This window comes from Carassius auratus, unplaced genomic scaffold (assembly GCF_003368295.1).
Source record: "Carassius auratus strain Wakin unplaced genomic scaffold, ASM336829v1 scaf_tig00033710, whole genome shotgun sequence".
In the NCBI taxonomy this organism is placed as follows: Eukaryota; Metazoa; Chordata; class Actinopteri; order Cypriniformes; family Cyprinidae; genus Carassius; species Carassius auratus.
Genome location: NW_020526098.1, coordinates 46855 through 72829, shown reverse-complemented (window position 1 = coordinate 72829; position 25975 = coordinate 46855). Strand labels below are relative to the sequence as shown.

At 37.1% G+C, this 25975-nt stretch overlaps 1 protein-coding gene across 2 annotated transcripts in view; it reads left to right on the top strand.

The window, feature by feature from the left end:
* LOC113081297 (LON peptidase N-terminal domain and RING finger protein 2-like) overlaps positions 1–25975 on the top strand; it is a 95157-nt gene that overhangs the window by 37751 nt on the left and 31431 nt on the right. Inside the window, exons 2-7 of one of the 2 annotated variants that reach the window (XM_026253371.1) lie at positions 11690–11808; positions 20329–20451; positions 24764–24925; positions 25112–25280; positions 25390–25492; positions 25572–25686. In XM_026253371.1, coding sequence (XP_026109156.1) covers positions 11690–11808; positions 20329–20451; positions 24764–24925; positions 25112–25280; positions 25390–25492; positions 25572–25686 — 791 coding nt within the window. The remainder of the gene's footprint in view (positions 1–11689; positions 11809–20328; positions 20452–24763; positions 24926–25111; positions 25281–25389; positions 25493–25571; positions 25687–25975) is intronic. The other variant, XM_026253372.1, reaches the window with a different exon arrangement.

Here is a 25975-nt window from a genome sequence, read left to right as displayed (position 1 = left end):
CCTAATTTTTTTTCTATGGATGTTCACAAATATTTTAGTTAAATTAACTTTTTTTTTTCATTTGGTAAATCTGACGTTTACATTTTACAGTATATTACTGTTTTTCCTTGACTTAACGGCAACAAACTGTAGAAAAACACTTTTTTTGCTGGCAAACATTTATTTACCGCAAGAAACAGTAGAAAAACAGTCATTTACTGGCAGCAGGGGTGCCAGTAAATAACTGTTTTTCTACAGTTTGTTTCCTGTAAATTAATTACAGTTTATTACTGTTAAATTATGTTTCATGCTGTTTTTTTCTTCATCTTAAATCTTTAACCCTTTAAACCCCACAAGAAAATCCTCAGTTTTAAATGAACACTTATAATGTGTGCACACTACAGAGTGTTAGAGTAACACCGAATCAGTGAAGTTAATGAGATAATTCGGTGATTAATTGATGATTGAGCATTAGTGATGAACACCTGCAGAATCACTGAAGCAAAGAGAAACACAAGAACTACAAATTACTTCAACCACAGCCTTAGATGAAATCAACTGAATAAAAGAATACATCAAATCTCTCAAGATCTGATTAAACAACTACTAAAACAGCTTCACCAGATTCACATTACTTACCAGACTGACTTTATTTCTGTCAGATGTCTACAGAAGAACTTATGGAGAGTTAAATAGGTTTAGGTGTTTTTTTCACTACCATGATGGAGATCAGTGTTTACTTTAGTTGGGCTCTTGAACGTGACTTTTCAACAATTAAGGTTTTTTTTTTTTTTTTTTTTACATGCTGTAACAATGTGCCTTTGGAACCTGTTATAGCAAAACAAAAGTACACAGAAGAAAAAAAATCTGATGTTGTTTATAGATTGACAAGAACAAATACTATTATTTCTGATCTAATCCCATGTCTCTTCTCTTATTGATACTACAGCATAAGAAGGAACACTGCTGAGCCATAAGTTATAAAAGACTGTTAAGAAAATTTCACTCATAATAAAAAAAAAAAAACCTTTGCTGAAATTTAGACAGAAACATCAAGAATCAGCGTATGAATCACAGCAATGGTGACAATCCAACAGACCAGTTCTGAACATCACAACACATGCTACTAAAACTTAAAACAAATGCAAAATGATAAGCACATAAGAATTCAAGAAAATAAGTGAACAATTCAGTGGCATAATTTATGCATGCCGCAATGCATGCTGGGATGGATGAGTTTTATCCTGTGCTGGTACCCAGCATGCATTGCATCATAAACCTTTTGATTGTCACCATTGTTGAGATTAATATGCTGATTGTTGATGTCTCTCTTTCAGTGTTGTGAGGACTGCTGCCCAAAATATTTAAAGCTCAAAAATCCATATCCAGATAATCACATTACCGTTCAATCTTATAAATTTGAAGAAACAAACAAAAGAAAAGTGTTATTCACTCACATATTTCAACACCAAATTATTATTTGACTATTATAACAACAAGTCAGTCTAGTAGATCATGCCTGACAGAAACAATCATAATCACTTGATCATCAAGATTAATATTGCTGTAATAGATGTATCATAAAGATACAAATATAGCAATGAAACAAAAGTTGAAGTACAAAAGTCAAGGGTCAGGAGCCCAACTAAAGCAAACACTGATCTCCACAATGGTGATGCTAAACGAAACTAAGATTATCATCTACACCTCTGTAATTCTCAATAAGATCTTTTGATCTCTGATCTCTGATCTGATAGAAATAAAGTCAGTCCGGTTAGTAATGAGTGAAGTTGATAAAGCTGTTTGTTGATTGTTTAAATCTTCAGTTGATTTCATCTAAAGCTGTGGCTGAAGTCAGTTGTATTTCTTGTGTTTGTCTTGTTTCTTTTTTCTTCAGTGATTCTACTCATTAACAGCAGCTGTTGATCATTGTCTGAATTCACTCATTAGTTTTCATTCTCTCTGTTAGGTGGACTATATTAGTAAACTCATGTAGGGAATAGTGAATGAGGGAGTAGGGTGTGATTTGAAACACAGCCGCTGAGTGTCGACTTTGAACGTTGTTAATTTACGATATATAGCAGCAGGCTACCTTCTCGAAAACGATGAATATTACCCAGAATGCACTGTTTTACTGAAAAACAGTATGTTACTGTCGAAATTTGGCCGTTTTTTTACAGCGATTTTTAACAGTGCAGATAGCGATCTTTTCAAAAAGCCTTCTTTTTATAATTTATAAATGTTTAAAGTGATAATCCAATCAGTTTTTTTTTTTTTTTTTTTTTTTTTTACATTTATTCAGGGCCTGAATTTCATTTAAAAAAATGGAGCGAATTCCCCTTATGGTGCATTTCCATTACCCGTACCAGCTCGACTCAACTCGTCTCGGCCCGGCTTGCTTTTCGCTCTGTTTTCCATTGCAGATAGAGATACCTCCACAATAGTACCTGCCTGGTCATCATAGCGACGGCGCAGGAAACTGCCGTGAAGTAATCTTCTATGCGACACACACCTGCTACCAGGGGTGGTTCTAGGCTGAGTGGAGATCCGGGGCTTAGCCCAGAAAAATCCATGTATGTGACTTTTTATTTTAATAAATCCGAAAGATTTACCTTGTTTAAAATATACAAAAACAATAAAAACAAATTTAAAACATTTTTTTTAAGTTTATCCCTTGTATCCTGACACATATGCTGATGTTGTGTCTCTATCTCACTTTTTTTTTTTTTTTTTTTTGTCTCTGTCTCTGTTTTATTTTATTTTCCAATCAAGCCAGACTGGCTACAGTCGTCCTGGTAGAACAGGGATAAGAAGCAAACATTAAGCAGTGCACTGACATACTCTTACTCTACAAAGATATACCGGTCAAAGGACTTTATCTCTGTGTTTATGTACACTTAAAGGGATACTCCACCGTGTTTTCATTTTAAACTATGTTTTTCCCTTAACTAAGACGAGTTCATCCATACCTCTCTCGTCTCAGTGCGTGCACTCAATCGCTTTGGCGCGCGGTGACACTTTGAAAGCACTTCGCTTAGCCCATTCATTCAATATGGGCCAAGCAGAGAAGCTACCAAACACCTCCACGTTTTCCCCATTTAAATACAGTTACTTGCTTAGTGTAACTCGACCTAGGACAGTAACACAAAACAAAACGTTGCGCTTTTCTAAGCGTGTAAAATGGATAACTATATTGTATGGCGGAATACCATGGCAAGTGCTTGTAAGCAATTCGTCTTGGCGCAGTAATATCTTCACTTGTGAAAAATCCTCTCACCGGCCCCCGCTCCCTCTAGTGAAGATATTACTGCGCCAAGACGAAGTGCTTACAAGCACTTGCCATGGTATTCCGTTAACCGGTATATCTTTGTAGAGTAAGAGTATGTCAGTGCACTGCTTAACTTCCTTTTTTTTTTTTTTTTTTTTTGAAGAATTTTGAAATATCCATTTTAATTTTCAAATAAATTGATCTAGTAAAATACTACACGCCAACAAACCGCCTGCCTCCAAAAGATCTCATTTCATTGGCTGGATCGTACAGACGCTCATCGATGGTTGGCCAGTTTACATGTCAGTCCGAAGCACTAGTCTCAGTGGGCGGTTTTCATCGGGTGTGAAAGACAACGCTTAATTTACAGACACTGTGGATGTGAGAGTCGAGAGATATTTATTTATTTAAATTCTAATATAAACTACTTTATTGGGCATGAAAACTCATTGATGGCATGGTGGTAATAAAAACATTCGAGGCTTTACTGAAAACATTCGGGGCTCCAGCCCCCTTAGCCCACCCCTAATACCGCCCCTGCCTGCTACCCACACACACAGGACAATGGAGGAAAACGAGTGTATGCTGTTTTTGATCCTCGGATGTGGCTGTTTCTCACAGCAAGAAGACAAACATTGTTTCAGGAGAGGCTGAGGGCAGCAAAACAAAACTGCTGAAAAAAAACAGGAGAGTTTACGCCATCTGGCGCGTGCAATGATGAGGCAGTGAATAGTGACGATTCTCTCTGACCAATCAGCAGTCTGCCGTGTTTTCACGTCACATTTTAGTCTGAAGCGTCCCAGAAGCGTGGCGGATTCTGTGTCTTTACACACCAGAAGCGTGAGTGACGCGGCGCTGGCGCGCTGCTGCTGTAAAGGAAGCCCGTTGACAGACCAGGCTCATGTCTTCATTACAACAATATATACTTTTTTCTACACACCTACGCCTACTGATAAAGGGCACCGTCAAAAGTATTGACAGCGAAATAGATTGTTTGACAGGTGCAATATTTGAAAATCGATTATTATTATTATTTTTTTAATTACATTTATATCTGAATTTATGTCAACCTATAGACTTTCAAATATCAAAATATCAGGAATTCATATGTATTTGTGTACAAAATGACATTTAAACACATTTTCCTATTATATTTAGCCTAGAAAAGCTTCCAACACGCGCGTGTCGCGGTAAAAATAGGCGTCGGTTCTATTTCTAGCAAGCAAGCATTTGCCGCGCGGCTCGAGCCGCTCCTGAGACGCACGCGCGTCTCACGCAGGCGGTCTGTAAGCTCTAACCTGTTAACATGGGAGCCGAATTAAAAACCGACACGCCACACGGGTGATACGCTTGCGCCACGCATCCAGTGTGTCACCGGCCTTACACAGTGGATAACCAAACAGTTGGGTCGAGCTGGTACTGTGTAGTCAGGGCCAGATTAACCATATGGGCAACTGGGCAATTGCCCAGGGGCCCAAGACCTCTAAAGGGCCCAGGGCAGCAAGGGCACGCGCAAAATACTGTATCTGGTAATCTCCCGACTCCCGCTTTATATTAAACAAACTGTCAACACGGGCTTTTGCACGCTTGCACAGAAGAGACGCTGCGCTGCCTATGACTTTGAACGTGAGTTGAGAGCGGCTGAGAGTCAGTCTCATGTGGACTGACCAATGAAGAGAGGGCCTCAAGTTAAGACCCTCTCCTCATTGGTCAGTCCGCATGAGGTGGGTCAAATGTAACGCAGAGCGGGTTACGTCCATAGACAGTAAAAGAAATGTGAGTGAAGCCCATTATTAGTGTTTTTTAGCACTTCCGTTTCTGACGCGCAGACTCAAACGAAGCTTGACGACGTCAGCAACCTGTCTGACAGATGTACATGTTCTAGTAGCTGTGCGTGCAAACTGCCATCGTTAATCTTGCAGAGACGGCGAGCTTGAGCGGGGAGTTCTTTGTCGTGAGTGAGCAGGAGTAAGTATTCTGATTAATTATTTTGTATAGTATTTTAAAATGTAACGCCAGTACGCCATATTAAGTTAATTGCCTGCGAGCTTCTCCTCCTGTCTGTACGGTAATGCGACAGAGAGCCGAGTGGTTATGACGTTATGACTTCAACTTCCGGTCGACTTCCTTGCCCCCTGGTTACGTCAGGCGTTGCTACAACGGAAAAAAAATCTGACATGGAGAAGCTAAGTGGGAGCGCGAAGCAGAAATTAAAAAAGGAAAGTACATCAGAAACGAAGAAAATTTAAAGTGTATACCTAAAATAGGCAATTCCTTCACTCCTGTTAATGTTGCCGACAGTTCTGTTAAGTCAGCTTCCGTCAAAGACGAGGACAACTCAGCTAGCCAGGACGTTTCTACACCGCCAGCTTACGTTTACAGCCCCGAGAGTGAAGAGCATTTCAAATTAAAACATGCACTTCGTCATTATTTAGGACTTCCTAAATTGTGCTGTGATATATTGTTCTATTTTAAAACAAGTTAAAATGAGCTTTTTCTTTGAGGTGCCTGCTTCATTAAAATGCTGTAAATTGTTGTGGAGGGATAACTGGCAGATTTCAAATTGCCTTTAGAACATGATTAGCATTTGACTAGCAAGTTGCTAACATGTTTCTAGCATGATTAGCATGTTGTTAGCATGATTAGCATGCGACTAGCATGTTTCTAGCATGATTAGCATGTTAGCATGTTTCTAGCATGATTAGCATGATTACCATGTTAATAGCATGTTGCTAGCATATTGTTATCATGACTAACATGTTGCTGGTATATTTCTAGCATGATTAGCATTTGACTAGCACGTTGCTAACATGTTTCTAGCATGATTAGCATGTTGTTAACATGACTAGCATGCGACTACCATGTTGCTAGCATGATTTTAGCATGATTGGCATGTTTCTAGCAAGCGACTAACAGGTTGCTAGCGTTATTTTAGCATGATTAACATTATGCTAGCATTTTTCTAGCATGATTAGCATGCGACTAGCATGTTTCTAGCATGGTGCTAACATGTTGTTAACATGTTTCTAGCATTATTAGCATGCGACTAACATGTTGCTACCATGATTACCATGTTGCTAGCATGTCGCTAACATGTTTCTAGCATGATTAACATGCAACTAGCATGTTGCTAGCATGATTTTACTATGATTAGCATTGTTGCTAGCATATTACTAGCATGATTAGCATGTTGTTAGCATGTTTCTAACATGATTAGCATGGGACTAGCATGTTGCTAGCATGATTTTACTATGATTAGCATTGTCGCTAGCATGTTTCTAGCATGATTAGCATGTTGTTAGCATGTTTCTAACATGATTAGCATGGGACTAGCATGTTGCTAGCATGATTTTACCATGATTAGCATGTTGCTAGCATGTTTTCTAGCATGATTCGCATATTGCTAGCATGTCGCTAGCATGATTAACATGTTGCTAGCATTTTGTTAGCATGTTTCTAGCATTATTAGCATGCGACTAACATGTTGCTACCATGATTACCATGTTGCTAGCATGTCGCTAACATGTTTCTAGCATGATTAACATGCAACTAGCATGTTGCTAGCATGATTTTACTATGATTAGCATTGTTGCTAGCATATTACTAGCATGATTAGCATGTTGTTAGCATGTTTCTAACATGATTAGCATGGGACTAGCATGTTGCTAGCATGATTTTACTATGATTAGCATTGTCGCTAGCATGTTTCTAGCATGATTAGCATGTTGTTAGCATGTTTCTAACATGATTAGCATGGGACTAGCATGTTGCTAGCATGATTTTACCATGATTAGCATGTTGCTAGCATGTTTTCTAGCATGATTCGCATATTGCTAGCATGTCGCTAGCATGATTAACATGTTGCTAGCATTTTGTTAGCATGTTTCTAGCATAATTAACATGCGACTAGCATGTTGCTAGCATTATTTTACCATGATTAGCATTGTTGCTAGCATATTTCTAGCATGAATTGCATGTTGCTAGCATTGGGACTAGCATGACTAGCATGCGACTAACATGTTTCTAGCATGATTTAACATAGTTTACCATGATTTACCACGATTTACCGTAGTTTACCACGATTTACCATGTTCAAGTATGATTTACTGATTCTAGTATGATTTATCATAGTTTACCATGATTTACCATAGTTTACCATAATTTACCACAATTTACCATAGTTTACCATGATTTACTATAGTATACCACGATTTACCATGTTCAAGTATGATTTACTGATTCTAGCATGATTTATCATAGTTTACCATGATTTACCACGATTTACCGTAGTTTACCACGATTTACCATGTTCAAGTATGATTTACTGATTCTAGTATGATTTATCATAGTTTACCATGATTTACCATAGTTTACCATAATTTACCACAATTTACCATAGTTTACCATGATTTACTATAGTATACCATGATTTACCATGTTCAAGTATGATTTTATTCTAGCATGATTTACCATAGTTTACCACGATTTACCATAGTTTACCATGATTTACTATAGTATACCACAATTTACCATGTTCAAGCATGATTTACTGATTCTAGCATGATTTACCATGATTTACCATAGTTTACCATTATTTACTATAGTATACCATGATTTACCATGTTCAAGTATGATTTTATTCTAGCATGATTTACCATAGTTTACCATAGTTTACCACGATTTACCATAGTTTACCATGATTTACCATGATTTACCATAGTTTACCATGATTTACTATAGTATACCACAATTTACCATGTTCAAGCATGATTTACTGATTCTAGCATGATTTATCATAGTTTACCACGATTTACCATAGTTTACCATGATTTACTATAGTATACCACGATTTGCCATGTTCAAGTATGATTTACTGATTCTAGCATGATTTACCATGATTTACCATAGTTTACCATTATTTACTATAGTATACCATGATTTACCATGTTCAAGTATGATTTACTATGATTCTAGAATGATTTACCATAGTTTACGACGATTTACCAGTTTACCATTATTTACCACAATTTACCATAGTTTACCATGATTTACTATAGTATACCACGATTTACCATGTTCAAGTATGATTTACTGATTCTAGCATGATTTATCATAGTTTACCATGATTTATGATCTATGATAGATAGATAGATAGATAGATAGATGAGTTTGAATGAGTTTAAATTGATTAGCATCAAAGCTTGATAGAGTCTAATGGGATTTGGAGCTTGGGTCATCTGAACATCCTGTCAATGAAAGTCTATGGGATTTTTATGACTTTTTAATATTAATTTTTAAGAAAACCGTAACTCAAACCAGTCTGAAAAGATATAGCACACCAAGTCAGAACAAATTTTCCGGCAAGAAGAAGAAGAAGTTTAAATAGGATTTCAGTAAGTTGGCTTTCTCAAGCCAACTTAACTATGTATTCATACATGGTGCTGTTTTTTTCTGTAGTTGTTTAAGCGACTTAATTAATTATAACTTTATTTTTAATATTATGCACTTTTTTTCCCCAGTCATGTTTACTTATGCTTTGTATGAACGTGCATTAGAAATATTTTGCTCGATGTGGCCTCAGGAGAGAAGCAAAAAGCTTTTCTTCACCCTAACTAAAATTATGCATTTTAAATTAGAATATAATTCATAATAATATTTAATTTTAAAATTCAAATTCAGTTTTTCAGCCATTTTGACAGCTCTACTCTGTACACTCTTAAGAGAAATGGTTCTAAACTGTACGGGAAATGCTAAACACTGTAAAAAAAAAACTGTACCGGATATATATGTATATATATATATGAAAATAAAGAAAACTCTATGAATGAGAAGGTGTGTTCAAACTTTTGGTCTGTACTGTGTATATGTGTGTGAGTGTGTGTGTGTGTGTGTGTCTATATATATATATATATATATATATATCTATCTGCCTGGTATTACAATATCCTGCAGTGTCTGTTTAACATAAAAACAACAACAATGTGTCAATTCTCCACTTTTATTTTTTATGACGTGAATTTGTACCAATAATGACAGTGCTCTAAGAACAGTTATTGGCAGAATAAATTGATAAATGACTATTCACATCAATTACCGATAGCTATGTTAGACCACACTGGCCGATACCGATTAATTAACCGATAGATTTTACAATGGATGCTGAATAAAAACTAAAATAGTGCTTTATTTACAAAAAAAGAACGAAAAAACAGTACTGCTTGAAGTGTACTAATGAAGTGCTTTGACAGTTACAGATTTGAAAACAAAAGAGCAAAATAAAGAACCCTAAACACTGACACAGAGAATCATTTCAGCATTTAAAGGGTTCTTCAGGATGCTATGGTTCTAAATAGAACTGGTTCTACATGTAAAGAACCTTTAAATAACCATTTTTTTATATTATAGGCAATTAAAGGCTCATTATAATGATTTAAATGGTTTATTAATAAACATGCAATACGTTGATTAATGCTTCAAATGAATGACTACTAGTCGACCAAAAAAATCCTTAGTCAAGGGCAGCCCTATTAATTACACTCAATTTATCACTAGTAGATGAATGGAAGTTTGACTTCTAATTGTTAGTTTGATGGGTAAAGTCAAGAATAGCTGGCTAAGTCAAAAATATTTCTTTACAGGCTATAAAAGTAACCTTTAGATCAATTAAGAAAAACAAGCCATGCTCTTTATTAAATATAGTTGAAATACATAGAGTGAAAAAGTATTCCTATAGTTTCATCACCACTCTTGTGTAAAAAATTGGTACCCATCTAGATAAGTCACTTCATATTTCTTTTTAACTGTTTGGTAAGGAAACAAAATTGTCTCAAGTCAATAGTTTCTTATTTTAGTATAATTTTATTTATGCAGACCCTATTGCTTTAGCTAGAATCAAGAAGTATGAACCTTCAGGACCTTGTAACTCTAGTTATTGTTTATGCCATGGAGTAGGGCTGCATGATAAATTGCATACAATTGTCATGCACATCTCGTCAGTAAAGCCAGTTCTCTGATGAGATGCACATGACAATCAAACAAGATTTATTGTGCAGCCCTACCATAGAGTGTATTACAATATATAATATTAGTTAGGGCTGTAGTGATACACTAATCTCACGATACGATGCAATACCCGATATTCAGCTCACGATACAATATATATCACGATATTCAGCCAAAGATGCGATTCGATACGACTCTAAATAATTTGATACTTTTACATCATTTTCTGATAGATTTAAAGGGCACAGAGTGATTTTGTTGACATCTTGTGAGCGTTTCATTTACTTGGATTTAATTAATTGAAATGAAAACTCTAAAAACATCAGACAGCTTGCAAAATAAATGCTGGACAAAATTAATCAAAGATGTGTTGAGAAAATTATTTATTGAAACAGTGCAAATTGTAGCTTACAAGCCTTTGAAAAGTAAATAAAGAAATAAAGTAAATAAAGTGCAAGATTGCAATTAGCAATTAACAATGGAGTTAAAGTGCAAGTGGGTGTGATGGTGACATATGCTTCAGTTGCGCGCGAGGTCCAGCCGTCGCACGTCAGGGCAACTCTCTCCGCGCTGGCCAGGGAAGCTTTAACGTGTGCCCTTGTCTGAGAGTACAGCCCGGGAATGCAAACCTTGGTGAGGTGTTCGCGGGTTGGAATTGGATAGCGGGGCTCCATCGCGTTCACCATGCGCCTAAAGCCTGGGTTTTCCACCACTGAATACGGTCTCAAATCCTGACAAATAAAGTAGGCAATGGACTCTGTAATTTTCTGCGACCGTGGTGAAGCAGATGGAAACTTGTGGGAACAACCGCCATCAATGTCCAGCGTAGTCTGTTTTGGGTCACGCGGCCGATGCTGCTTTGGGTCCTCCGTAAGCTTAAACTTTTCCAGGTGGTGACGTTTTAGGTGCGATCGTAAATTTGTGGTATTGCCGGAATATTTTACATTAGTGCCACATAGCTTACAAACCGCGACGCTTTTATCCAAGTCGTTGCTTTCCTTCTTTTTTTTAAAACCAAAGTGCTCCCACACATCTGCTTTGAAGCAGGCGGGTGCCGGATTTATATTCACCGCCATTCTCTGAATATCCTCGCTCTGACTTCGTAAACAGGAAGAGGTAGTCTGTGTAAACTTAGTACGGGTAACTTGCTCTACAGCAACACTAGCGGCTGGCTGACCAAAATCACTCTTCCTGCAACGCCAACGGGGGTAAACACGGGGAATTTGAATGGGACATATGTATCGATACTCGCGGCTAAAAAATCGATACTTTCTTTGGAAAAAAAATATCGATTTATATCGCAGAATCGATAAAATTGCCCAGCCCTAATATTAGTCTACTAACATGATTAAGTAACATCTAGCTTACAACCTTCTTAAAATGATGTAGTTACATTTCTGTTCTGTTTGTTTTTAGTAAAACCCCTTCTCTTCTTCACAGAGCCCTGTGAATGTCGGCTACTGGCTAGGCGGGCAGAGCTGTTTATGGAAATGAAAAATTTTGGTCAAGCCATCAAGGATGGGGACGCCATGTGCCGAATCCGTCCCCTGTGGCCAAAGGTAGGAATCTGTGACTCCTCTTGCGTTCCTCCCCCCACTTCCACAGACACTTGTTGATTGGACCTGACCAAGGCTGTCCCCATGGCAACTTGCTGTGACGTTGTCAAAATCTGCGAATTGAGGCACCTAGATTGAATCGCAACTCTCCAGGCCTAAAAATACACAAACTCTTACATACACATACACATATATCAACTTATATACATACACTTGTGCACATAAGTTAACATACCACTTGCAGAATATACAAAATGTTAATAATTTTAACGATATAAGAGTGATTGTGGGATATCTGGTGTGCAGTTGGATGGTTGATCTAATTATTTGGTTAGAAAGAACTGCAGCTACTCCAGAGTGAACATGTATAATCTTTGTTTAGTACTGTCTTGAATAAGCCATTTCACACAACGTATGTTTCTATGTACCTAACAAGACAAAATAATAACTGAATGTATAAAAAGTTTACATACCCTTGAATATTAATACTGTGAGTGATTTCCTGGATGATCCACAACTGTTTTTATGTTTTGTGTTAGTTGTTCACGAGTCCCTTTCAGGTCCTGAGCAGTTCAACTGTCTAAAGTTCTTCAGAAAAATCCTACAGGACATTCTTTGGTTTTCCAACGTAATCTGCAAATCTTAACCATTTTCAGCAGTGAATGTATGATTTTTTTTTTTAAATCCATCTTATCACTTTGAGGGACAATTACATTACAATAACAGGGACATTTCAAAAGGTCAAAACATTTACTGAGGCTTAAGAAGGCAACATGATGCATTAAGAGCTGGAGGGTGTAAACTTTTTGAATTGGATGATCAGGGTAAATTTAAAGCTGCAGTCAGTAACTTTTGGCGCTCTAGCGTTTAATAAACAGAACTGCTTGCGTCTTGCGGAAGAACATCATAGACGGAACTACTTCTCTCTGTTTATGTCTATGAAGAATCACAAAGGTACTGGGTTACTCCACCGCGGTACCCCCGAAGCAATCTAAAATAGTCTGAATATAAACACTTATTATAGGTGCACCCTAGTGATTCAGGACAAGCTAAAAACACGGTTTGGAAAATGGATTCATGGTGTACTCGCTTATTATATACATGTTTCTACATTTTGAACACTAACAAAGTTACAGACCGCAGCTCTGATTGGTTGTTTCTTAACGGGAGCGATGTATTTTCTGCAAATGGCAATAGGACCACTGGAAGGAGCCAGAGGAGCTTGATTTTTTTCACAGATTATCTGTCTCATATTCTACTGTCGGGACATAATGACAGGTTTAACAAATATGTAAAAAATATATTTTTACAAAAGTTACCTACTGCAGCTTTAACTTATTTTGTCTTCTGGGAAACATGTATGTATTTATGTAGCTTCTGAAGTGCAGCACTAAATGAAAAACATGATCTTTAATCAAAATAACAAAAATGTACACATCATCATCCGGTTCAAAAATTATAGGGCATTGTAATAATTAAAGGGTATTGGCCTAAATCGAGCACAAAAAGATACAATGTTCATTATAACGGAACAAATCAAGCACGTACAAATGCCACAGTTTTGGAATGATTTAAACTACAGTACATGGGGTGGAGAGTGACGTAACTGTTCCTAAAAAAAAATGCTAAAATGCCTGGAGTCTAAAGCAAAATGTTTAAAACATTAGTTTAGGCTATAAAAACGTCAATCCAAAAACAAATTAATCTAAGGTGAAGCTGATGCCCAACTCTCTCTTTTGGCACGAATCCAAATGTTTCCATGTTCCCGACGTATCTGGATGCTAAAATTTTATTTAATATAAAGAATATAGAATAATGGTAAATGTATAATAAGTAACACTGTATATGCATCTGTAAATGCATTTAAATTACAGTATTAAGAAAAGAAAAAGAATTAAAAATATAAGGAGCTATAGCAATACTAACAACAAACTAAAACTAATTAATTTAGGCTAAAATGAAACTGAAACCAGTGGGTCTCTCATTCAACACAAAATCAAATGTATTTTTGCGATGTATTTGAATGACAAATGATTATACAAAATAGCCTAGTGTTTATTATAGCCTAATATTTGTAAACATTTTGTGTCTGCATTGTCTATTTCTGAATGAAATAATTTTTTTCTCTCGCTAAAAAACATATAGGCTATACAAGTTATTTCTCTCTCTCTCTCTCTCTCTCTCTCTCTCTCTCTCTCTCTCTCTCTCTCTCTCTCTCTCTCTCTATATATATATATATATATATATATATATATATATATATATATATATATATATATATATATATATATATATATATATATATATATATATATATATATATAATATATGCGTAGCGTATTTTAACCATGCAGCAAACCTTTTAAAATATTTTGATAATTTACTGAAAATAAATAAATGACTTTTTAAACCGTTTAACTGATTATTAATCGGTCAAAATTAGCTGATACAGTTTACTGCATTCATGCGCACTCTGAAACCGGTGACTGTGAACGAATCAGCAGAGCTTGTACGAGCTTTTGTCATCGCTGAATCTTTCTCAGACGTTTCCAAATGTCGAAATTAGTTAGGGCATATATCTGTTCATGATGATGTCCAATGACTCCGGCGATCGGAGCTTCTCAAAGTTGGGAATAATCAAAGGAGAGCTGCGGTCCTCAGTTCTGTAGGAAAGGCTAAGTATGCTGGTGCTTGAGATTTGAATCCTCATGTACTAACGGCGAGAAAAAAAGGCCCTTTTTGCGCTACGTCATCAGGCCTAATTTGGTCTTAATCTGGCCCTGAAGGCGGTTCATTGTCATCGAGACTTGCCTATGATGAGTTCTCAGCTGAGCCGACATTTCACTCGTTGGCTTCAGCTTCACATGGAATTTGTGATTAGTTGACAGCAAATTTCAAATATTAAATGGAACGATAAAATAACGTTATTAAAGGGGGGGTGAAATGCTCGTTTTCACTCAATATCCTGTTAATCTTGAGTACCTATAGAGTAGTACTGCATCCTTCATAACTCCAAAAAGTCTTTAGTTTTATTATATTTATAAGAGAAAGATAGTCTGTACCGTTTTTTCCCGGAAAAACACGAGCGGCTGGAGGCATGACGTGTGGGCGGAGCTAAAGAATCACAAGCGCGAGTTAGGGCTGTGCGATTAATCAAAATAAAATCGCGATTTGAGTGTGCACGATTTCTAAATCGCTTTATAGCACGATTTTCCGCGGCCCTGACCTCCCGCAGTATGTTATCTGAACCAATCAGGATGCAGTGGACATGAGTGGAGCGCGAGAGCAGAGCACTGAGAGCAGCCTGGGCATATGCCTAACTCCAGGTTCACACACTGTCTGTGATGCGCAGCCTTTTTGTTTTTCGAGCCATGTTAACAGATCAGAACGTTCACACTGCACGCAGTACAAAGATGAGAAAAGAAAAGGTTATAAATAGAAAGGTGCGAAAAGATTTAATATCTTGTGCGTGAGCACCGAGAGAGTTGGGAGTGCACAGGACGCAGGTTGAATGAGAGGAGACACGTTGTAAGGCAGCATGTATCTGAGCCTTATACAGTCTATGATCTGAGCACGCGCATCTGGTTTTGTTAACTGAGTGAAGGAAATCTGCTTGCAAGTAAGTGATGCGCGGGTTGATCCAAAATGAGCGGGTGCCCACGGTTATGAGTCATCCAAAAATATTTTTAATGATATTCGGCTCGCTGTCGGTCGGATCCTTTGAAATAAAAATGCCAATTAAACCTTTGTCATTTATATAGTACTAAACACATTTTTGCAATACATAGTCCTACACTTTATTGGCTGAATAATTGGCATGAAGATGACACACATGCTCAGTCTGCACATAGAGATGGAGGCGGCAAAGAAGAATGCATGGGGAGCAACGTCGCTGTTTTTGGTAAAACATGATTTTGACGACTTCATTAAGTTTTGTTTTATAGAAAACTATTTTTAAAAGATTTTCATTTTGTATAAATTGTATCTTAATTTTGATCAATGTTTTATCAATCAGTTGCTCATATTTAATAAATAAGAAGCAAATTTATAGCCTAGCAGACAATGTAATAAGGCGCCGGCACGATCACTTGCATTGCATGTGAACTAAACTCAGCGTGTGTGCCTCAGATTTGAGAAATATAGGCTTTATATTACAGAAAGCTTGAAATGTCTTCTTTTAAATGAAAATATTCAAACCAAAATAAATGGGCTACTCTCTGATGATGTAATCCATATGAAATGTGCATTTCTCTCTGACTTTCATGTGGAGTCTGCATCGTCAACTTCATCTTTGCAGCGACACAGAAAACACCAGTTTATTACTAAACAATTAAATGACTTGCATAATCAGCAGGCCATTCTGGGTTGAGCGAGACCCCACGGAATGAGCGAGCGAATATTCAGAAATGCGCTCTCCTCCGCTCACGAGCTCGGATCGGAATAAACCTGAGCCTCAATGTCTGCTGCTGACCTTACAGAAACATACAAATAGACACAGCCAGACTAGATTATTTTAGTACAAATTATGAGCTTACTGACCATTTCTTGTTTTTTTTTGCCTACTTAGTTTTGCCTACGTTCCTATGGCCCAATGACGCTACGATGAGAATTGACTGCTTTTTAAAAATGCTAGTCGGGTACAATATTTTATTTGTTATTTTTTTCGGTCCGAGTTGCGGGCGGGTTATTAATACATTGACCCGCGTATCACTGGTGCGAGTAGAAAGATTCGCGCTCGCGCATTATTTTAATGTGCTTTCGCGTTACAATAATGCACTCTTGTTGCTGCTTCTGAACCGCTTACACATAACTTACTTGATTGAGTACGTGACCCTTGGGCAATAAATATATTGGGCAAAACATATAACACCTGAGGTACCGCTACAGTGAGCTCTATGACCAATGCATGGAGAAAAAAAAAGAAAAAAAAAAGATCCTTGAACACTGTTTTATTTTATTTTATTTTTTCTATATGTCTAGACATTTTGTTTGACATCTTTACTTAGTGATTATTTTGACTTATGTCTGTTCTAGAGACATTTGATAAAGCTCTCATTGGTTTTCTTTTGGAAATATGTTTAAAAATTATACTGAATGCATTTATGACTGTAAAGCATGTCTAGGTTTGTCAAAATCGTGATTAAAATCGAAATCGCAAAATTGATCAAAAAATCGTGATAGGTTTTTTGTGTCCATATCGCACAGCCCTAGCGCGAGTAGGCTTTTGCGTTGAGAGCGTTTGGAAACTGTGATATTACCGTGAGGAAAAAAACATAATCCAAAACAAACCATGGCTAACAGTCAGATTCAGCCGTATATTTATGATCCAGAATCAGATCCAGAGGAAATTTAACAAGGGCAGCATCAGCAACGACGTCTCTATGTGGTATGTATTGAAACTGTATATATTTGCTTAGCGGTTTTGGAAAATGACTAAGTTCCACTTTGTCGTCTTTTTTTTTTTTTTAAGCTGTACATGTGGAAAGTGCAGTTTGATGACAACATCGCATGTTGTTTACTTGATGTGCTTACTCGCTGATAACTAAGTTAACAACACAGAGATATTTGAAGCAGTTTTACTCACCGCCTGCGGTTCCAACACACGATCGTGACCCTTTTTCGTTGGGACTGCATTATCCTTAAGAAATAAATGATATGCAAATCCGGCGTCAAACTGGACCTTGTTTGTAAAACAAGCATCTTCGAAATGCAGGGAACAAACAAAAACACTTGCACAACTCCGTTGATGCTCTGTAAAAATAAACTCCATCCACTGGTCCCTTAATACTGTTTTTTTTTTTTTTGGTCTGCTGTGCTTTGGTGACATTTCGCTCTCGCTCTGATCAGTGAATGTCTCTGCTCTGCCATACGGGAGCGCGCGCTCTTCTGGGAGAAGTGCCCTTAGTACCCATATAAGGAAATTCCGCTCCATCTAACGTCACAGACCCATGCTCGAAAAAAACTTTCCGAAACTTGTGACAAACCGGAAGAGGTATTTTTGGAACAAAAATACTCCTTCAAATGTACAACTCAACTTTCACCCCCCCTTTAACCTGTTATCAGCCATTTAAAATTTTAGATTCTGTTCGGAACTATAAAACCTGATTTCGTTTCTGGTTCTGTTCCTGTCAAAATTTTGTTCGTTTCCATTTTCATTCCTTGAACCGGTTCGGAGCCCTGACTTTGAGATCTACATTTAAAGGCGCTATAGAAAATAAAGTTTATTTTTATTATTATTAGTAGTAATTATTAGGGGTGTAACGATTCACTCGTTTTCTCGATGCATCGATTACAAACCCTGTCGATTCATATGCATCGATCTTGAAACATGATTTTTGAATCGTGAATCGCCCGATCTTGAACAGCAATCGATTCAAAATGCTAAGAATCGAATGAATCGCGATTTCTTCTAGAGAAGATGGAACGAACATGGAACTATCCCTGCATCTCACTGTAATGTACTCCTTTGGTGAAGGAAAAAGTACACACTTTTGTGTAGTAGAAGAGTAAGCAAGCTTGGGACACAGTATCATGCAATGGCGCGGGAAGGGGGGTGCTGCGGGGGCTGCAGCCCCCCCCCCCCCCGTCATAGCATCAGCCCCCCTGGTGGGGGGGCTGTGGACTAACCTAATATTGTACTTAAAAACGTGAAAAAAATAAAATAAATAAAATAAAAAACAGACATAACAATGTGTTTAATGTGGGATTGAGATAAAATATAAACTAATGATTAATTATTTTAATATTTCGTTGATAAAAGACTAACCTAGCCTCCTCAGGAATGCTTCCGTCACCTCACACTTGTTTGGTCATGGCTAGCAATAAGCAGCAGAAACGTATTTCGGACTTTTTTTCGGGTAACACAGTTAAGAAAAGTAAAAATAGTGATGGGAATTCTTCTCAAACAAAGGATGTCATGACCATCCCCGTTCTCAGTGGCGTTTTCTCCCTGAAGCCAAGGGAAGCCATCTCTTCCGACAATCACTATTATTGTAAATAAAAAAATTATTTGACTTGTGACTTGGCCTCTCATTTCTATGGAGAAAATGAAATAAATGTAGAATTTGTCATGCTTTGTTTCGATCAGAATAATGGGCGTTTACTAGCCGCTCTCAAGCGCACGACCGCATGCATAATTTTGCCACAAAGAAATGATTATGAATTTGTCAAAAATAGCAAGGAGACATTTAATTGTTTATTAATAAAATAGTGTTTTCTGTGTCGCTGCAAAGACGATGCGGACTCGCCATGAACGCCAGAGAGAAATGCACATTTCATATGGATTAGGCCTACATATTCAGAGAGTAGCCCATTTCTTTTCTTTTTAAATATTTTAATTTAAAAGTAGACATTTTTAAGCTTTCTATAATAAATAGCCTATATTTCTCAAAACTGTCTGTGAGGCACAAGCTGAGTTTCTGCGCCCTCCAGTTCACGTGCAATACAAGTGATGTGCCGGCACCTTATTACATTGTCTGCTAATATATTTGCTTGTTTATTAAATACAGGCAATGGGTTGATAAAATATTGATCAAAATTAAGATACAATTTATACAAAACGAAACTCAATAAAGTGGTCAAAATCATGTCTTACCCACTCCATATCTCATAGGCTATTGCGCATGATGTATCATATCTTTCTCATGCTGCATGCTCACTTTCATAATAAACATTGATTAAATAAATAAGAAAATTACATTAGCCTATAATATTTAAACAAATATGAAACCAAATGTGGTTTCTTTAATGGCTACAAAACATAGCCTAAACAGTACAGAGATTTTTTATTTTTTTATTTATTTATTTTTATTAAACATCAAAGTACAAGTACATCAAGTACAATTTTTGTGTATAAAACAGTAACAATCACGCCAGGGGAGAAGACTAGTAGAGAAATTTCATATATATATTTATTACCAGGGTAAATGTTGATTATTAGTTACTCAAACCCCTTTTTGTAACCCTCTCTACCTAAACGTGTCAAGACGTGTGCTGATGACGTCATAGTTTCAGAAAATATACGGATTCGCTGTCCAAATGAAAACTCATGGGTGGTGTTTTAAGATTTATCCACTCTGGGACCCACTTAAAAAAATATCACTTTCACTCTCTCAAAATGCCGGATCCGTGTGGACGAAATGCCTATATGATACAAAATGTATGTTTATACAGCGAAACGAGACTCCATGTGGACGGGACCTTAGACCCTTAAGAATTTAAGTATGACTCTTTTTAAGACCATTTTTGCCTTTACCAGGCATGTCCAATATTTCTTTGTACGTTAACATGGCAAATTCCAATAAAATTTGGTCACAAACAGCCAAAGACTACCCATTGCATATTGTTTTTCATAAAGCTATGGGGTGGTGGTGGCGCCTTGCTTGGGTCTTCTTTGCTGCTTCCAGCTAAATTTTAAATATTGCTTTTGTGTTATAATAAACAAGTTTTACCTTTCTAGTCAGTTTTAATTTAATGATAGCTGGGCTTTAATTACTTTTACCTACTTTTATTTTCTCTTTCCAGGCTCACTACATTAAGGCTTCAGCGTTCAGGAGCGCTGGCCGCAATGAAGAGGCTCTGCAAGAGTATTTCTGCTGTTTGGCTCTTAAATCTGACTGGATTGCTGTAAAACTGGAGGCCCAAAAGGTATGTTAATATTTGTTTATTTTCAAATGTCAGTCTTTATGTCGTAAATCCGTTGTGTGATTGTTTCCCTTCTAATTTTTATGTTCATTTTAAATCTTAAACCATGAGGGTGAGTTGCACCAACAAGGATTCATTTAAGCAAAGTTTAGAGCTAATCAAGGATTTGTTTATCTGGGTTTTATTTTAAATTGAATTGTAGTGGCACCACATCATTTTCAACAAATAAGGGATTAGAATTCTAACCTGCAATTAAAATCTCCATCTATGATTAATTTTCTCTGCCATGATGGTCTCGTCATTGCAATCAAACAGCAGCCATTGTAATATTCATTCATTATTCTTTCTTGCTGATTACCAAACTCTTTCTGACATAAGTTGCTCGTCAATAAAGGAAATAAACTTGTAAAATATCTGCCATTTTAATAAACTAGATAGACCATTATTCAAATGGTTGATCAAGCAAGCAACGTATACACTTAGGCAGTGCATAAGGATTTCATAATCCTGGAAATATATTTATAGTATCAATAAATGGAGTATATCTTACGACAAAAACAACAAGATAAGAGAACGCAACTGGCATGATTCGTGGACCTCCGCTCGTGACCGTGGCACTGTTATGAGCACATCATAGTTAACATGAACTTATGTCTGGTCTTAGTCAGTGGCAAAGGACCGACACAGTCTAAAATCGCCCGCTCAAACAGCTCATCAGCAACAGGAATGGGGCAAAGAGGTGCTGGAGAAATTGACTGATTTGGCTTGCTCACAATCTGGCAGGTATGACATGGCAATATTTAACTGATTTCATCTGATTTTAAACCAGGCCAAAAAAAGTCCAGTAAAATGCGGTTGGATGTTTGTAATGCCCAAATGACCCAAAAACTGATTGTGAGTTAACAGCAACACATAAGAGCGAAATTTAATGGGCACGACTGTCTGATAAACTGCATCAGCTTCACATTCAGAAACCGCTGACGTTCTTTTTCGTATAACCATCCCAAAAATAAGCAATAGGCTGTTTAAACCATCTTCCTTTTTCACAATGGTAGCTCTGCAGAGCGCCAGTGAATTGTCATGTTTTCACGCGTTCACTTAAATGACCCTATCAATAGTTGAAGACCGATCAATTTCAATACCAGGTACAGTGGACAGCGACTCAGGGTGCTTATGTTTTATTACCAGATGAAGCTCCTGGCAAGCGTTAGCGCTGTCAGGGGAAGCCAGAAAGCTGTCTGAAAGTTCAACCACATCACTATATTTATGTGACTGCACACATGTAATCAAACACATGCAGGAACTACAGAAGTTAGGTTCGAAACCAAGTCTACAACATTTCATGGTTCAGAAAGTATTATATTATAATATATTTCCACCTGCAAGGTTATTACCAAGAATCAAATCAACTCCTTAAATAGGCAGTTGCGATAGAACAGTGCCAGATTGAATGTTTATATAATGTAAAGGAACTCTGACTATTTCTAATTTTATTCCTTGAACCAGCACATTGAAACTACAGTACTAATCCCTAGTAAACAGTAAAAAAAAAAAAAAAAAAAAAAATTTGAGATGTTCCGATACCCTTTTTCTCTTCCCGATACCAATTCCGATATCTGGGCTCAGGGTATCGGCCGATACCAAGTACTGATCCGATACCTGGGTGTGTAACTGTATATACTACTAACCCTGTGTAAATTGCTAGAATTATTTTATGGTGTGCTTCAGACTGATCCCTTAATAAAACATTACAGTATTTTTATTATCTGACATGAATTTAACAGTATTATTTATTTTCTTAAGCGAAAAATAACTTCAATTGCAGCCAAAAATCTAACACCGCAAACTAAAAAAGGTATTTTAGTTTTACAATATAACTGTATGAAAAACTGCAACAAATAAGTCTAGGAATATAAAAAATGATATATTAATCAGATAATCTCTTTACAACAAAACAAGTATAAACAAGCAACCGTCTTGGCATAATTATTATTATTAATAGAGACGTATTATTATTATTACTACATAGAGACATAGCTAAATCTACTGTAGGCTACAGCAGTAGCTTAATATATTGTCAATTTGTTAAACCAAACATTTATTTTAATGGGTCGCCATGAAAATCTTTGAGTGTCTGTGTTTATGATATGACAGTTTTCTCAAATAAAACGGTACATTCTCATGAATTGACGGTTTATGTGTTCGCGTCCTCATATAGAGACACACGGCAGAGACTACAAAACAGCGAGGTCCCGCGCATCTGCACCCGTCACCCACAGAGGTGTAGAATTTGCAGAAGTAATATTTAAATAGTATTTTGCAGTTTAATATTCACACTAGTATATATATTCGGCTAATGTCTGGAGCCCTGCGCTTTGACTAACACGGAAGCGACTGAACGCAGCTGCGGGTACCGAAAATACTCGGGAGTCGCTAACTACCGGTACTATAGAGACATACTGCTAACCACTGATCTATAATATAGAAGTGGCTTCACTGATTGTGGGCCGTTTAGAATACGATGAGCGATCCAGTCATATATAGATCAGTGCTGCTAGCGCGTTTTCATTTCTTCTTCGCTGCTCTAAACGGGTTGCTTGTGGCAACACAGCACAACTTCCTGTGTTTGCAATGCATTCTGAGCAGCGAAGAAGAACCGTGCGGCGGTTAGGCAAAGCTAACGGTCATAAATAGGTTTTGTGTACGAAAATGGTATCGGATCGGTTATATGGGTTCATGTACCCGTCGATACCGATGCCAGAATTTGTTGTGGTATCAGGGATATTTCCGATACTAGTATCTGAATAGGAACCACTCTATAAAAACTTCATAAAAAACAAATGGATCATATCCAGAATTAATTCTTTGCTCATCAAAATCAACTGGTGGACTTGTAACACGAACAAATCCCACACTCTTCAACATCTGACATGTCGGGGATTGTTTTTTTGTTTTTTTTCAAAACTGGACAACCAGCAGTGAGGTGGCCCCTCATGTCAATAAAAACTTTCATGTGGATTCACCCTGATTCGTTATAGTAGTTTTCAGATTTTTCTAATTCTTTTCAGATCCAGATTGGGAAGACTCACAATGCACAGATGAAACAAAAGCATTTTTGTGAGTCAATACAAATTCAAAAAGTTGCTTGTGAGTTTTTACTGTTGCTCATTCACTTTTTGCTCATTCAAATATATGACAATGCTGTCTGGTAACGTATTTTTTAAATAACACAAGTTCGAAGTTGCTCAAAATCATTTACCTTGCTAGACGGACACCATTTATCAGAAAGAGTTACCTTTTCACGGGCGAACTCAAAAGTCCGGTTGGCGGCTTTTAAGTGACCACAGAACACAGAATCAGATAAGCTTCGGGAACAAGGTCATATGCCCTATGAGCTGAGGCCTTCAAAAATCTTTATCTAAACTCTCTTCGATGGTCAAAGCTGCACAAACTTCTTGAGCTTTACCAGTCAGTCTGCATTGCAGCAAGAATTACCAAATCTCTCTTGGCCAATGCAGAGTGACAGCTATATGCGCAAATGCACTGAAGTACAACTCAATCTCCATTTTCCTGAAAGAAGGGACTAAACTAATCTGTCTACTGATAACAAAAACTCACCCGTACTAGGGGGATGTAATCGGGTGAAACAACAGGAGGGACACTGGGTACAGACGTTGTAGGGGTTTGTGATCCACCGTGGCAAACGAGAGGCACATCAGCGATCACTAGCCCACACTTCATCATCACCACTGCTGTTTAATGCTATACAGTATGATTTATTTCTGTTTTGTTTTCTTTCTCGTACACCAAATGCAACAAGATGGTTGACTTAATTACATCCCGGACTTGCAAGTTTACTATGTGCTACCAAGACTCTCACAATTTGCTAGCACAGTGCACTTTAATCTTAATTTTTATTTGTAATAAACTCCTCTCCGAGACCTCACGACACACCCGCTGTTGTTTTGTTTTTCTAATCAACCACATAATTGTAGGTGCATGTTATTTCATTTCAACCACCTCACCTGTAAATGTAACATTTAAACAAATTTAAATCGAAGTTATGGAGCAACAGGATTGAGTTAATTAATATTAAATATAAATTAAATCCAGGATCAAGATGATGGTTTAGATGTAAACCTGCTTATTTAAAAAAAAAAAAAAGGTTTAAAGTTTGGTTCTGCAGAATTACAAGATAAACTTTGATTTAATATAGATTTAAGATTAATCCTTATTGGAACAACCCACCCTTAGTTTAATTAATTTATGACGTGGTCGGGGTTACTTTTGCACAACTTTTGCTGTCTATCTACAGATCCTGAGTCACATGATCTCTTCAGTCTTTGTGACTGATGGTCTGGTCACGTCCATGCAGACCCTTCCAGGTGGACTCTCCTCTCATATCAAACCTTCATTCCTCCTCAGCTCTCTTCACTCTTCTCCCCTTAGAGATCAAGCCGAAGAAGGCTGCTCCAAGGTTACTGTGTTTAGATACAACTGATTAAACAATCACAGATTTGCTACAATGGAGATATTATCACACTGAATAATTTTGATTTGCAAAGCAATTTTAGATTCATAGCATAGGATCATAGCACTATCAAAGTTTATTTTATTTTAATAAAAAAAAATAATAATACAAATTTGTGTATATGTGTCTTAGGAACCAAAACTCAGTTGCAGCAAGTTCAAAGATGGGAACTCTTCTATTTTACCAAGATATGAAAATGTGAACTCTGGCATCTCTTCACCTTTTGTTCAACCAGTCCTAAAAAGAAAATGGACAGTAGATACTAAGGTCTTTGAGCCACCAAACAAACAGCTTAAAGAAGGTATAAAAGTCATGGTTTAAAAACATGATTTATTCATTTGGAAAAAAATAGATATTAACTAAGATGTCTGGCTGGTTGTACAAACTTTCTCTCTCTCTCTCTCTCCCAGATAATGTATCTTCATGTAAAACTCTCCCTACTTTTTCTGGGGAGAGGCAAGTTCCATCACAGCTCTTGGACAGTGCAGACTTTGAATGCTCTCTCTGTATGAGGTAATGATACATTTTCTCTCTAAAAATAACACTTAACTTGGCAAATATTTAATTCCTCCTAACTAATGTATTATTTCAGACTGTTTTATGAGCCTGTCACCACACCCTGTGGACACACGTTCTGCCTCAAGTGTTTAGAACGCTGCTTGGACCACTGCCCTAACTGTCCTCTGTGCAAGGAGAACCTCTCTGAGGTAAATATAAATACAATTGCAAAACAGTCTACACACCGATATGAACAAACAGCAGGCCTGTATGTTTTTGCCTTAGGATTTCTGGTGGTGATCTAAAAACATTATAATGCATAGAAGTATAATAATCTTTTTTCAATAACATAATCTTTCTTATTTGAGGTCTAAGCACTGTAAATCGCAAACACCTCATACTCTGCAGACTGGTCCCAAACATGCACCATTGCACAGAGCACTAGGTGGTAGAGGTCTGCACGGGACTATTTTTTTCCCTACTCCTGCAAAGTTATAT